This window comes from Photinus pyralis, unplaced genomic scaffold (genome assembly GCF_008802855.1).
Source record: "Photinus pyralis isolate 1611_PpyrPB1 unplaced genomic scaffold, Ppyr1.3 Ppyr1.4_LG8, whole genome shotgun sequence".
Lineage (NCBI taxonomy): Eukaryota > Metazoa > Arthropoda > Insecta > Coleoptera > Lampyridae > Photinus > Photinus pyralis.
Window position 1 is genome coordinate 14,210,076 of NW_022170819.1, and position 12,947 is coordinate 14,223,022.

At 36.7% G+C, this 12,947-nt stretch overlaps 1 protein-coding gene across 9 annotated transcripts in view; it reads right to left on the reverse strand.

Moving 5' to 3' along the window:
* Positions 1-1,623: 1,623 nt before the first annotated feature.
* LOC116177673 (protein alan shepard) overlaps positions 1,624-12,947 on the reverse strand; it is a 148,760-nt gene continuing 137,436 nt past the window's right edge. For all 9 annotated transcript variants that reach the window (XM_031496708.1, XM_031496707.1, XM_031496711.1 and 6 more), the window contains 3 exons: positions 12,204-12,635; positions 11,943-12,149; positions 1,624-5,091 (listed from right to left, as the gene is read on the reverse strand). In XM_031496708.1, the coding sequence (XP_031352568.1) occupies positions 4,924-5,091; positions 11,943-12,149; positions 12,204-12,635 (807 nt within the window). In that variant the 3' untranslated portion in view covers positions 1,624-4,923. The remainder of the gene's footprint in view (positions 5,092-11,942; positions 12,150-12,203; positions 12,636-12,947) is intronic.

The following is a 12,947-nucleotide window of genomic DNA, read 5'->3' on the forward strand; positions in this document are numbered from 1 at the left end:
GAGTTAGCCCGATCGCCTCAAAATAGGCGTATTATGATCCAGAGCCGGCTCTTCCACTTACAGTTGCAACTGTAAACAACTTAATAACTCAAGACACCCACACCCCAGAAGTTAGAGAGGTTGAATTTGAGGCCAAAAGGTATGCGTGAACCCTGTCTACCTTCCTATTGTAATCCAAACAGGGCCCTCGTTTGTCCACAATCTTTGTGGTTAGTGGTGCAAAAAGATCTAATGACAAATGGATAAGTAAAATGTATTCCATATACAGGCTTAATAAGAATGGGACGGCCTGTGTGTGAAAACACCAGGGTCCCTGACTAGACTCCGGATTCGGGCAGGGATATTTGTAAATGTATGTACAGTAGGTCGGGTTGGTAGAGCTGCCGTTGGCTGAAACCAAATACACAGGAAACGCGCTACTGTTTGCATTTACGTAACCTGCGACACGAAAAAGAGCGCCATCTACACGGTCCGGTGTACAATGACGAAAAATTAAGGAGCAAATTAATTGCACTACCAAGTGATATTACTAAATACCTTAATGTTATCAGTTTATCCATAACAATAACAATGTAATTTGCGACCGGTTTTCAACGTCAGTTTCCTGTATTAATATGTGAAGGTAACGGGCGATCAAAAATTAGTTGCTGTCGAGTCGCCTTTGGAAGTTCAAGTTAAGTACGATTTCCCATGTAAACAAAAATTCCAAAGGCGACTCGATAGCAACTCATTTTTGATCGCATTGTATTTGCTGAAATTCTGCCCATTTCAAAAAAAAAACCCAAAATTAATAAACAAAGTAAGAAGACAATTAAATATAACTCTCGCCAGGAAAGATTGCCGGTCACAGAACACTTGATCCCGATATACAATCTATGTTTTTCTTAAGATGCGAGCGACTTCCGGAATAGGATCGTACTAATGTTGAACGAAAAGTCTTTTTGTTCAACATTGACACGATACTACCCCGGAAGTCGCTCACATCTTAAAAAAAATATAGATTGTAAATCGGGATCAAGTATTCTGTCACCGGCAATCTTTCCTGGCGAGAGGTTTAGCTACAATATGGGAAAAAATAATAGACCAACTGTAGCATTAATTTAGGGTTAATTTTTTTTGTCATCAATTTCAATTGTCTTTGGTGCTGAGCTATAGATCCTACAGCTTCTTTGGTTTTAAAAATTAGAGAATAGTGGTCATACCATTGAATTGTCATACTTAAGGAATTCTCGACACAGAAGGACATTTTAAATGAAAGCCACAACAGCCACGACAAATTCTTGGACAAATACATTTTATTTTACCAACACAAAAGAAAAAGACATACAATACAAAAGAATTCAAAACAAACATACTGTAAACTTATGCAACAATAAAAAACACTTACTTATATCTTAACTTTAACCAACTGCGAGACCAGGTCTCAAATTATCGACTGCAACTTGGAGTGTGCACCACTCTGACTAATTTCTGCGCGCACTAAAGCTCTAAGGCGGCTGCATCTCGAACGCAAGATGTGCCGCAGTACCGCTTAAATGCACGTAGGATCATAATTAAATAAATCTATCTATATATACTATACAAACACTAACTAATAAATATACATCCAAGTTCCACTCGAGAGTTGCTTTATTCAACTTACGGCTACCCTACGTCTACACTTTTTTTCTTAATTAAAATAGCCTACCTACAAATCTTAAGAGTTCTAACGCCTACAACTAAACATACTACACTAAATCTACAAGCTAACCTAGTCTAGTTGCGGCTGTCCGCTTTCAATTTTTATATTACAAGGCACGGACTTCTCCGGCCTGACTTATAGGTAGTCGTTTGACTCGATCGACAATAAGGTCTAAAAAATAGTTTTATACCATCAAATGTATGGTTAATACCAAAATAAACTGAATCTATCAGTTAACAGTGTAAAAATCTTCATAGTTTTGCACGTCCGCTCGATACTAACAATTTGATATAAATACTTTTTTTTTTATCGGTTTACGACTATGAGTACCAATCGTGCACTATCTAACATAGTAATATTACATGTGTCAAGTTAGTTGCGGGTCAATTTTCGCTGCTTTACCCTTTAGCTTTAGCGAAAAGGCAAAATCAGAAATCGCCCATCATAATAACACTAAGGGTTTTCTTTTTTTTTTTTGATAGCTATACACACAACAGACATGATGGGGAGGCGGTGTAACCGCGACCTGCAATAGCAGAAATACTAAGGGGTGTACACCCTCCCCACTGCCCACTGACAATTCTAAAGAAATAACGTAAACTAAGTTTTTAAACTGCCTACAACATACAGAAACAACTAGAAGTTAAAAATTTGGTTTTTTTCGGTTACGAAAACACCGAGATTAAAAAAATATATTTAAAATATTTTTCAGTAAATCCCTGTCAATGGACTATCTGAAAAAGGCACGATTTCTATAATGCGACGTTCTTTCAAATATACCTGGTTATTTTTCGTCTATGAGTTTATTGTGTATTGTGAACTTTAAAAATGATCCAATCCCACACACCGCGCTACCGGCAAAAAAATTCAACAAAATCTACATGAAATTTGATCAGTTCTGTGGCTCACTTTGGCAGCGTGAAATTTTCACCAGGTAAAATATCTAAAGTCACAATGTTGGGTTTAGGGGTGTCATGTCGAAAATTCAATTTATTTACAGCATCTGAACCGACTTTAGTTTTGAAAGTAACCTTCTTCGACCGATATTGAATTGAAGTGCTGTAACACAGTGGATTTTGGACAGAACTCCTTTGTTTGTCGACACAGAACTGTTACTGTAATGATTAAGTCTTCTATGATTTGGTAACGAACCATGCACTGGTGTGGTATACTGGGCAACGACCCCGTCTTTCAAATTCTTTACCGTTAAAAGCCAAGTCAAGATAAATTGGGATGAAAGAACTAAGTTAATGGATTTTTTGAAACAAAAGACAACTGTTTGGAATGTTGTGTTTTTTTTGGAAAGATTTATTAGTCGATTGGTTGGAGGAGAGATGGCAAAAAAGAAGCTTAGTTACTTTATTCCAAGTTTGAGTGAGTTAGCTCGAAGGAAAGATATGAGAGAAGGTGTCTGTAGAACAACAAGTGGTAAATAAAACCTTTCAAGTATTATTAACAAAAATTTAAAGTATGTTTATTTGAAAACTTCCAATTAATAATCTACCTATCTATAATATAAACAATCTGGAAACAAAATTATAGTCTAAAACAACAAACAGTACACAATCATTTTTAAAGTTCATTAAGAACCGTAATAGGTGTACCCTTAACAAAACCAGGTCAGCCTAAATCTTTGATCGTCAAGGCTTTTTTTATTTTGGGTCGATATCGATGAACAATCAATGAGAAAACGAAATAACACAATCTTTATCGCCACCACTGCAAGAACAGAAGCACTTAAGCCATTCATATATAAATTACACTGTACAAAATTGAAACATCATAGAGGGGGAGGGGAGGGGGGGGGGATCTTCTTTAATTGCAACAATTGCGATAAATCATTTTACTGATTCAACATTATCTAGTCAGTCCATTTATAAAGATTCCCATATAAACAAAAAAGAAAAAACTGTACAAACAGAAAGCTAAATTGCACTAACAAAATGTATCTGGAACCGAAAAAAAGTCACACGCACACAATTAGGTCAGTTCCGTCACTCTATGGGCACCTCGATAAATGAATCCTCAAATAAATACTCACAATTTAAAACATCTGACAAATATCTGGAATGTCAACAATGAACGGGTTAAATTTTTAAATAATGCATTTAAACGTACATAAACTAATAAATAATTTACAATCGACAGAAATATAATACACAAAGAAGTTTCGAAGGGAGACACTTCGAAACGAACCGTATAAATTGAATAGTACGATTTTATGCGAACAATATAAAAAAAATCGACAATACGATACACAGATACATGTAAATGACATGATTGGAAGTCAGTTCGTATTGAATATGGCTTATATAATTAGGAAGATGCATTTGATTTTTTAATGAGCAGTCTAATACCTGCATTGCAAACGTAACTACCTACGTATGTAGACTATCATCAAAAATAAAATCGCTAATTTTACCTAACCTATGCCTTTTGGCTTGGGAAGATCATTTCAACTACAATTCTCATGTTTTACTGCTGCCTTTTCAGTCTGCACAGTTACTTTAGAATCTCATAAGAATTTCAAGACATCAAACATTAAATATGCCATAAATCAATAGCTTCGAGCGACATCGTTGACCTCAAAAAAACAATGTACAAAACAAACACTACTAGGCGACTTATCTAAAGCTACGACACACACCTCTCGTGTTTTCAATCGCAGGCGGATTAAAGAGTATTCAGTGGTATTGGTAAAACGAGCCACTTCCGAAACAGTAGAGTACACATTTTTCGCTTATCCCGTTTCTGCAAAACAAGGACAATCATCGTACTCAATATTTTCGTCACGTCTAACAGATCTCCAAAGCACACTCTAACCAGCACTGATAATTAAATCTATTTACGAATGAAAATATTGCATCTTCCCAAGCACAAGTTTTCAAAAATGTCCCTGTTGCATCTTCAGTCTATTGTGAAAATAACTGTAGCAAACGTAAAAAAGCAGCAGAAGAGCTAGAAAAATTTCTCATGCAATTTTGAACTTGCGCATTTATTTATATAATACTACAGGCAGAGAATTTATAGATACCAAAAATATTTCATTGCGTTCAAAAATATGTAAATCGTAGGCGAGGAGAAAAGTATCACGTTTGAAAGAAAATATAAGTTCAAGACGATATCGTCAATAATTTAAGTATATAAAATAATAAATAAAAAGCGGCAAAATAAATATATTAAAAAATATAAGATATTTAAGAAATCTATAAACTCTGCAACATTCTACTTATCGCAACTCTCTACTTAGGTGGTTGGTACGCCTGATAAGGCTCGTCCGGACTGGCGGCGTTCGAGGTGTGCTCCGATTCTGCGACGGGCATCGCCTGAATGATGGGAGGATAGTAAGGGTAAGAAGGAGATATATAAGATCCTGTCGATAGGTGCATTGCTCCCATTTGAGCAGTCAACTGGAAAAAGAAAAATTATTTTTAAAAACCAAATCACAAAATGTCATTCATTCTATGGTGCGATTCAGTAAATCATAGGGCAATATTATTCTTCTGGACGTAAGTTACCCGCTTCTATTGTTGAAAGTACCTTAACAAAATTGCTTCTTTTCTTGAAATAGATGTAATGATTTGATTTACTAAATGGCACCTGCCATTGTTATGCTAATAGGTTTCTACATCCTGGGTCTTTTGTGAGACAACAACACATTTGGCAACGCTACTTTCCACAAGAATGGAACACCCTGTATATTTTTAGCTGATTCTACGTCATTTTTTAAAAAACCTTTTAGTCCGGTCAAAATAGACATTTCAAATAACAAAACTCAGACAGAGCTGAATTTTGGTAGAGACCTTGGGTACACCAGTAGAAATAAAGTACCAAAAGTCCCCATAGATCCCATGTGTGCTAAAGAAGTCAAAAGTCAAAATTTTCGGTTTTTTGGATTTTTCTCGAAAACGGTAGGTTCTATTAAACATGTAACTCAGACAAAAATTGTTCACTTTTTTCTTTAAAAATCACCATTCCAAAGATATTGCCCTTTGAAGGAGTACATTCTACACCGCCGGTGACTTGGCACGTTTTTTTAACGTGGTTTCCCCGGTAGGCCTACTCCACGATCTGTTATGACGGTTTTTATGAGAAAATACTGTATTTACGGCATGATGATTAGGTATTGATTTTGAAATTGATATATAGGTGATTTAAACTGCAGTTCTGTTTTCTGTTAATATTTTAATCTGATTCGTACTCTTCAAATTCGGCTTGAACAGTCATGTCTTCTTAGATTTCTTTTTCTTCTTCTTCTTCTTCCCCTTCTTCTTGCTGTGTGAAAGATGTTCATCCGCTTCATCGCCACAAAATATTCATTCAACGACAAATAACTGTAAAACCCTGCCAGAGAGAGTATTCTATGTAAATGTGTTGTACCTGTCAAACAAAGAGCGGTTGTACAATTTTACAGAAATCGCGCGGTCCCAGAGGTATTTTGAGTTGTGCTTACAGATTATAGGATGTCTGATCACACAGAGATTGATTCCTCTCGTTCGAGCGTGCATTGGCCCGATTTCCTCTTGCGCCCTTGAGTTCAGAGCTGGGCGAGAGTTCTAAAAAACCGCTCGAGCGACGAGCGATCTAATTGTCTCAAAAATGCTCGCGAGCAATGATCGAGTTGTTTTTCAAGCGAAACCGCTTGCGAGTTCCAAGCACTCCTAAAAGTGCTCGAGCGGTTTATCTCGAGCGGAAAAAACGCTCAAGAGCAGAAAAAGCGCTCGGGAGCGGAAAAAACCGCTCGGGAGCGGAAAAAACGCTCGCGAGTTGCGCTTAATCCTTCAGAGCTTGAGGGCGGTTAAATGCCTTCATGAGCGAAAAAAAAACGCTCAGGAGCGGAATAAACCGCTCGCGGGCGGAAAAAAAAGCGCTCGAGCGCCGAGCACTTTAAGTAAACGTTCGAGTAACGAGCACCAAGCGGCCGCTCCGAAGAGTGCTCGCAAGCGCTTTTTCCGCTTGAAGCGCTATTTCAAGCAGAACGCTCGCAAGCAGTATCCAACTTTGCTCGAGTTAATGCAAACGAAAGAACTACCTCTTCTTCGTCGGAAGAATTAATAAACATTGTTTTTAATGTACTGTTTTACATATTAGGTGCCTGACTGGTATATACGTGGCATTTGTTTGCATATTATACATAATTTAAATCCTTCAACCCTTAGAACGGCAATATCTTAGGAATTGTGATTCTGAGGAGAAAAACCATAAGAACTATTTTTGTAGATAATTTTATGATCTACAATATTTGTCTAAGCTACATGTTTGATAACACATACAATTGTCGAGCAAAATCAAAAAATTTTAACCTTTGACCTTGAATAACTTTTTTAGCACACATGGGATTTATGGGGACTTTTGGTACCTTATTTCTACTGGTGTATCCAAGGTCTCTACCAAAATTCAGCTCTGTTGAGAGTTTTTGTTATTTGATCAGTATTTTTACGTCTATTTTGATTGGGCTATCTGCATGGAAACCTATTCACTATTTGGTTATTTGTCAATGTTGCCAAATTATTAATTTTTTTCCAAATAATTCTCTATAAGCCAGCTTTGATAAATCGTAGCGACCTTGATTTTAAAGTTAAGTAATACATAATGTTAATCTGAATAAAAGGCTACACTTTGGTAATGAGAAAGTTGAATTTAGTGATACAGGGTGTTCACAAAAAAATAGCAAAGTTTCCATATTTGAAAGTGACATAACTATTTTTTTTTCAAATGGAACACTTTTATTTCTCTATTCGATAGTCTTTTTTGTGTGCTCTTCACTTTTTATAAGGGGTTTCCTGTGGCTAAGCCGCGTAGTTTTTAGGTTATTCAATATTTTTCACAAAAATAGTTTCTCATTGATTATTTGCATGTTTATAAACACAATACAATAAAAAACCAAAGAATGACTGAAATTAAGCAAGTGTCACAAATCAATTATCTGCCACAAGTTTACTCCCTATTTTGTAATCAAATAAGATTATTTTAAAAGACAAGTTCATCATGTTCGAAATTGCCCTTTTTAATTAATCTTATTTTACTAAGAAATAGAGAGTACACTTGCAGCAGATAATTTATTTGTGACACTTGCTTACTTTCTGGCATTCTTTTGTTTTTATTACCACGGTCTACACCGGTTTATAAACATGTAATTCATTAATTTAATTAATTTGTGAAAAATATTGATTAACCTAAAAACTACAGGGACTAGGCACAGGACACACCTCATAAAAATTGAAGAGCACACAAAAGACTACCGAATAGAAAAATAAAATAGTGGTAGTTCCATTTGAAAAAAAATAAATACAACACTTTGAAATTTGGAAATGTTACTATTTTTTTGTGAACACCCTGTATTACTAAATCCAACTGTCGGATTATCAAAGTGTTTAATTTTATTCAGAATAACATTATTAATCAAATGTAGTTCTTAACTTTAAAATCAATGTCGCTACGATTTATTAAAGTGGGGCTTGCTTATGGGGAATTATTCGGAAAAAAATTAATAATTTGGTAACAGTGACAAAAAACCAAAAAGTGAGTAGTTTCCATGTAGACGTTAAAAAATGACATCGAAACAACTGGACGTTCCATTAAAAAAATCAGTTGTCTATTGACACACAGTAAAAATGGGACACCCAGTACATTCAAAAATAATTTCTGTAGATGCGCAACCTCTATGGTTGACATGTGCACAAAACGGCTTTTATGTTTTTTACCAGGTATGAGCTAGGAAAGACCGACGCACTGTTGCAGGACCCTGTGTAGTGTATAGTGGTAAATAGCTGGAAATTTTTGGAATTAGAACATTTGAATTATCATATACTTTGAATTATTCGAAAAGTTAAATAATTTGCTTATCTCTAATTGAATATTAAATAAATTAAACAAATATAGCAAATAAGCTCCTGGGTATGGCTATTGGCATTGCGTATTATATGACTAAAGCAATGCGCTCATTTTGAATTTCATGCAATTCATGGAGATGTCAAAAGGACCTTCCTTATTTTTTGACCTACATTGTCAATTTACGAACTCTGATTTACAAATTTGATAAAGAATCCACCTTGCAAATTTTCATCGGAATTGGTCCATTCGTTTTCTAGATACCATGCTAACAGACAGACGGAAGGAGGGGAGGGAGCAGACACTGCAAAATTATGAACTCGATAGGAGCTCGTTAATAATTGGATATACTTGAAAATTTTTTTTACTTCGATAATTAGTTGATCACACATACTCAAGAACTCCTGCTTATCTGTGATTATCTGGCAGTTTTTAAAATTTACAGTTCCCGCGTTTTATGCATTTCATTAAAGGCGAATGACGCAAGTTACGCCACTGCGTATTTATTTGGCGCCAATCTAACAATTCAAATTGTACAAGGATGAAAGTTCGTAAGTGAATTTCCACTAGTAGCAAAAAAACAGAACGCTGCCTGCTGCGAGAGGGATTATTTTAAGTGCGTTCGATTTTCCGTTTCAGGAGTAAAGCAGAGCCTGTAGGGTGGAAAAAGTCAAGTGATCTCTGGAGTAAATTAATAACTGTACAATAAACGAATAGCCCAGGCAAATTAGTGCTCTAGCCCCTAAAAATTGCTCCGAGAGCTGAAAATCGTTTTAACCCCTGTAAGGGGTCCTGAATAACGGGTATATGAGTTTGCGACGGTTTCTAGGTTGTGCGTCAGATGTGATAACCTAAAAAGCGCAACATTTCTGAACATTTGGCTCATAACTCGAAAAGTACTTATCCTACAGAAAATTTTACTCTCTTCTTTTCTAAAGCGCATTAAATTTAGCGTCGAATCATTGAAATAAGTTTAGCCGTTCAGCCGCAAGCATCCCTCAAAGATGGGCGATTTTTACAAACTTAGCTCACAACCTTCTAACGCCTGTAACGCCATCTATGACGGGTGATTGTGCTTTTTAGGCTCTCAAATCTGACGCACAACCTAGAAACTGTCGCAAACTCATACATCCGTTATTCAGGACCCGTTAAAGTGGTCAAAACGATTTACAGCTCTTGAGCAATTTTTAGGGGATAGGTCCCTTTTTAGCACTTATATGTCTGGGCTAGAACGGTATGAAGCGAATGGAGTGTCAACATAACCTATAAATTTTGTACATTTTGGCTGGTCAAGTAGTAACTCATGGGAATGTGTAGAAATATTCATTCCAGACGCAAATGATTATCTTTATAAAAAAAATCGCATCCCAAATCAGTCAATTAGAGAAGAGGGCTAATTTTTAGGTTAAAATGAACATGAAGACGTCTATTGCGCTCCGTTTGCACTCTCTCCTGAGATGGAGTGTTTGAGTTACCTCCTTTTAGGTACTCTCTTTTGTAATAAAAAAAAAACGATATGGTGTCAACACTTTTCTGGTGCACCAATAAATGAACGCTTTAGGTTTAGACCAAAAAGAGTGATCACAAACCCACCTTTTGTCGGCCCTGGCAGAATAATTGACGCATGCAGTGTATTGATTCGCAAATATACCTAAATGCATCGTTTATTTTGTTTTGTAATTACTGTAATTAGCATAGAATGTAAGGTAATGTTGATTTGCTTTTATAAATTTGAATTTGCAAGGTCTTCGAACACATTGCGCAAGGTTTTTAAAATAAGTTTACAGTTGAGGGCCGTATTTAGGGGTAGATAGGTTTATTATTTGTTATAAATAGCCCATGGGCATGTAATGTTTTCTCATGTATGTAGCAGTTTCATTGAGAATGTCGCTCAAAAAGATTGTTAGCTTAATTTTGATCCTGATTTGACGTCAGGGTAGTATGGAAATTTCCACAGGTGTAGATGGTACTCTATATTTTGACAACTTGTATGAAGCTGACTTGTAAATTCAATTACGATATTTGTTGTTGGCTTGTGTGATGAGTCTTTCTTTTATTTGAGGGCGTAAAATATTTATTGGATTTGTTCTTGTATTGCCATAATCTTTATTAATTACTAGCAGTCCCGCTAAACTTCGTACCGTCTTCGGGAAATCTCGTTTTTTCCATACCCCGTTCTTGTTTTCCCCGTTCCCGTGGGAACGTAGGGAAGTTCTTTCGGAGTACACCTTAACGCTATGAAAGACACCTACATTCTAAATGTCGAATCTATTTTCGACTGTGAAATATAAAATCCTGATTTTCCGTGTTCCCGTTCCCATGGGAATTTCGGAAACTGGTGGGCATACGTCCAAACATTTTAAATCCTTAGAGGTTTTGTGAATTAAGAGATGCTGTTTGAGCACAAGGTGAAATTTTAAATTTGAAGGTATTATATGCCTACTTAACTTTGCTTTGTACTGGTACCAACAGCTACAGCGGGCTATGCGCAGATGAATACATTCAAATCTGCAGGAAGATCCAACCGATTCTGTGGAGCACTAATAGGTGCAATTAATAGAATATGAACAGTGGGGATGCGCGTTCTTATGCCGGAAACAGTAGTTCGTTGTATAATTACACTGTGCACATTTTAAATCCTTTCAGTATTTCAGAATATTTTGTTGCAAAATTACAATCTGTCTTTTTTGAGTCTCGATTCTTCTTCTTTTGTATTTCCGTATTTGTTTTTCCTTTTAGAAGTTTTGTTATATGCGTAACTGTCTTGTTTAAATTTTATCGCTTTGTAATTGCTCAATGTAGACTGTTAGAAAAAGATATATCTGGTCTAATTGCGTTATTTAAAAAAGTTTGTATCTGGTTGTTACGATAAGGAGATTTATTGTTAGACGAAATTTAATAATGCACATGTGTTATCGTGGATAACAGAATATGCAGGTATTCGCCCCGTTTTAAGTGGGACTGAAATCTTGTTTTGACTGGCGTGTATTGAAAAATTCATGAAGGAGATTATTTTATCAAGGTAAAAAGGAAGCTGCTGGTTTTGCGACGGTTGAAGAGAGTGTACAGTTTTTTACGCTAAATTTCCGAGCAGTCGGCCCTATTTGTTTTAGTTGCCGACGCAATTCGTCCTTTTTACAATAAAGAGACAGTCACGAAAGTGGTAAACAACTGTAACCATATTAGTTACGACACCTAATGCCAGGACTGTTCTTGACTTTTAACTATAGGCTGGGGAAGCCCGCAACCAGGACCCATTTTTACCCATTGAGGGGTGTCTATGTGCGATATACTGGTACAGAAAAAAATTATTGCGGGTCGGACTAATAATAAACTAGAAAGAAGAAACCCAATAAACATTATATGAGTGTGAGAAAGACAAAATGTTAGTACTCAACCTTGTAAATAATTTAAATCTTTTTCATCTTACCTGAGGAATCATGTGATTATAAGAAACGGTGGTAGGTTCGGGTGAAGGGAGCATAACAGAAACTCCTCTCGGAGGTTGCCCATCGCCCTTATACGCCGCGCCCATATGAGAAGCAGCTAAATTGTAGCCATCGTCAACTTGAGGAATGGGCGCGGACATAACATACTGAGGAACCCAAGGTGTACTGGGCATAGCGTACGCGGGCATCTAAACAACGCAAATCGTCAATTTACGAATACCTTAAACGACACGAGAACTTACCTGTCCGTAATGCCTGCCGTAATTCGAGATGGTGGCCGGCATCATGTGCTGCGCGGCGACGCCGTTCTGCGCGAGCGCGTTCGGATCGTAAGCGACCGGAGCGATACCTTCGGCGCCGTCCCTCCACATCCTCGAATTGTCATTGTTCTTGTATTGGTTCTTTTTTTTGTTGCCGCCGTCGGCAAACTTCACTAAAAGCGGTTCCTTGCTTCCCGATAGGGGCGACCCGTTAAAAATTTGTATAATTTGTTCGCACTTCTCCTTGGATTCCATTCGCGCGAATCCGACACCCTTCGAGACGCCTAACGAGTCTCTCAAAATTCTAGTCGATATCACCTGTCCGTATTTCGCTAACATGTTATCTACGTCAGTCTCCTTGAAGTGGAGAGGTAAGTTTGCTATGTACAAATTTGTTGGGTCCTGTTCTTGTTGCTATTGACAAACAAAAAAGTTAATTACTAAATTGGCAATTACGTCGAAAATATTCAAAATTAGTTGCTAACTTTTGTTTGTGATGTACTAGGAGCACATACAGCAAAGAACTTTTGATGCAGTTATTTTTAAAAGCACTTTTGTGAAGTTAGCAATAGCATATAGTGAGACATGATATAGCCAAAAAAGAATAAAAAATCCTATAAATCTACCCCTCCTCAACTCCCACAAATTATCATAAAAACTGGTCCACCCCCACATAAAGTAGTTATCATCAGCGCAATAAATATATATACAAATCAGCTGGGTGGC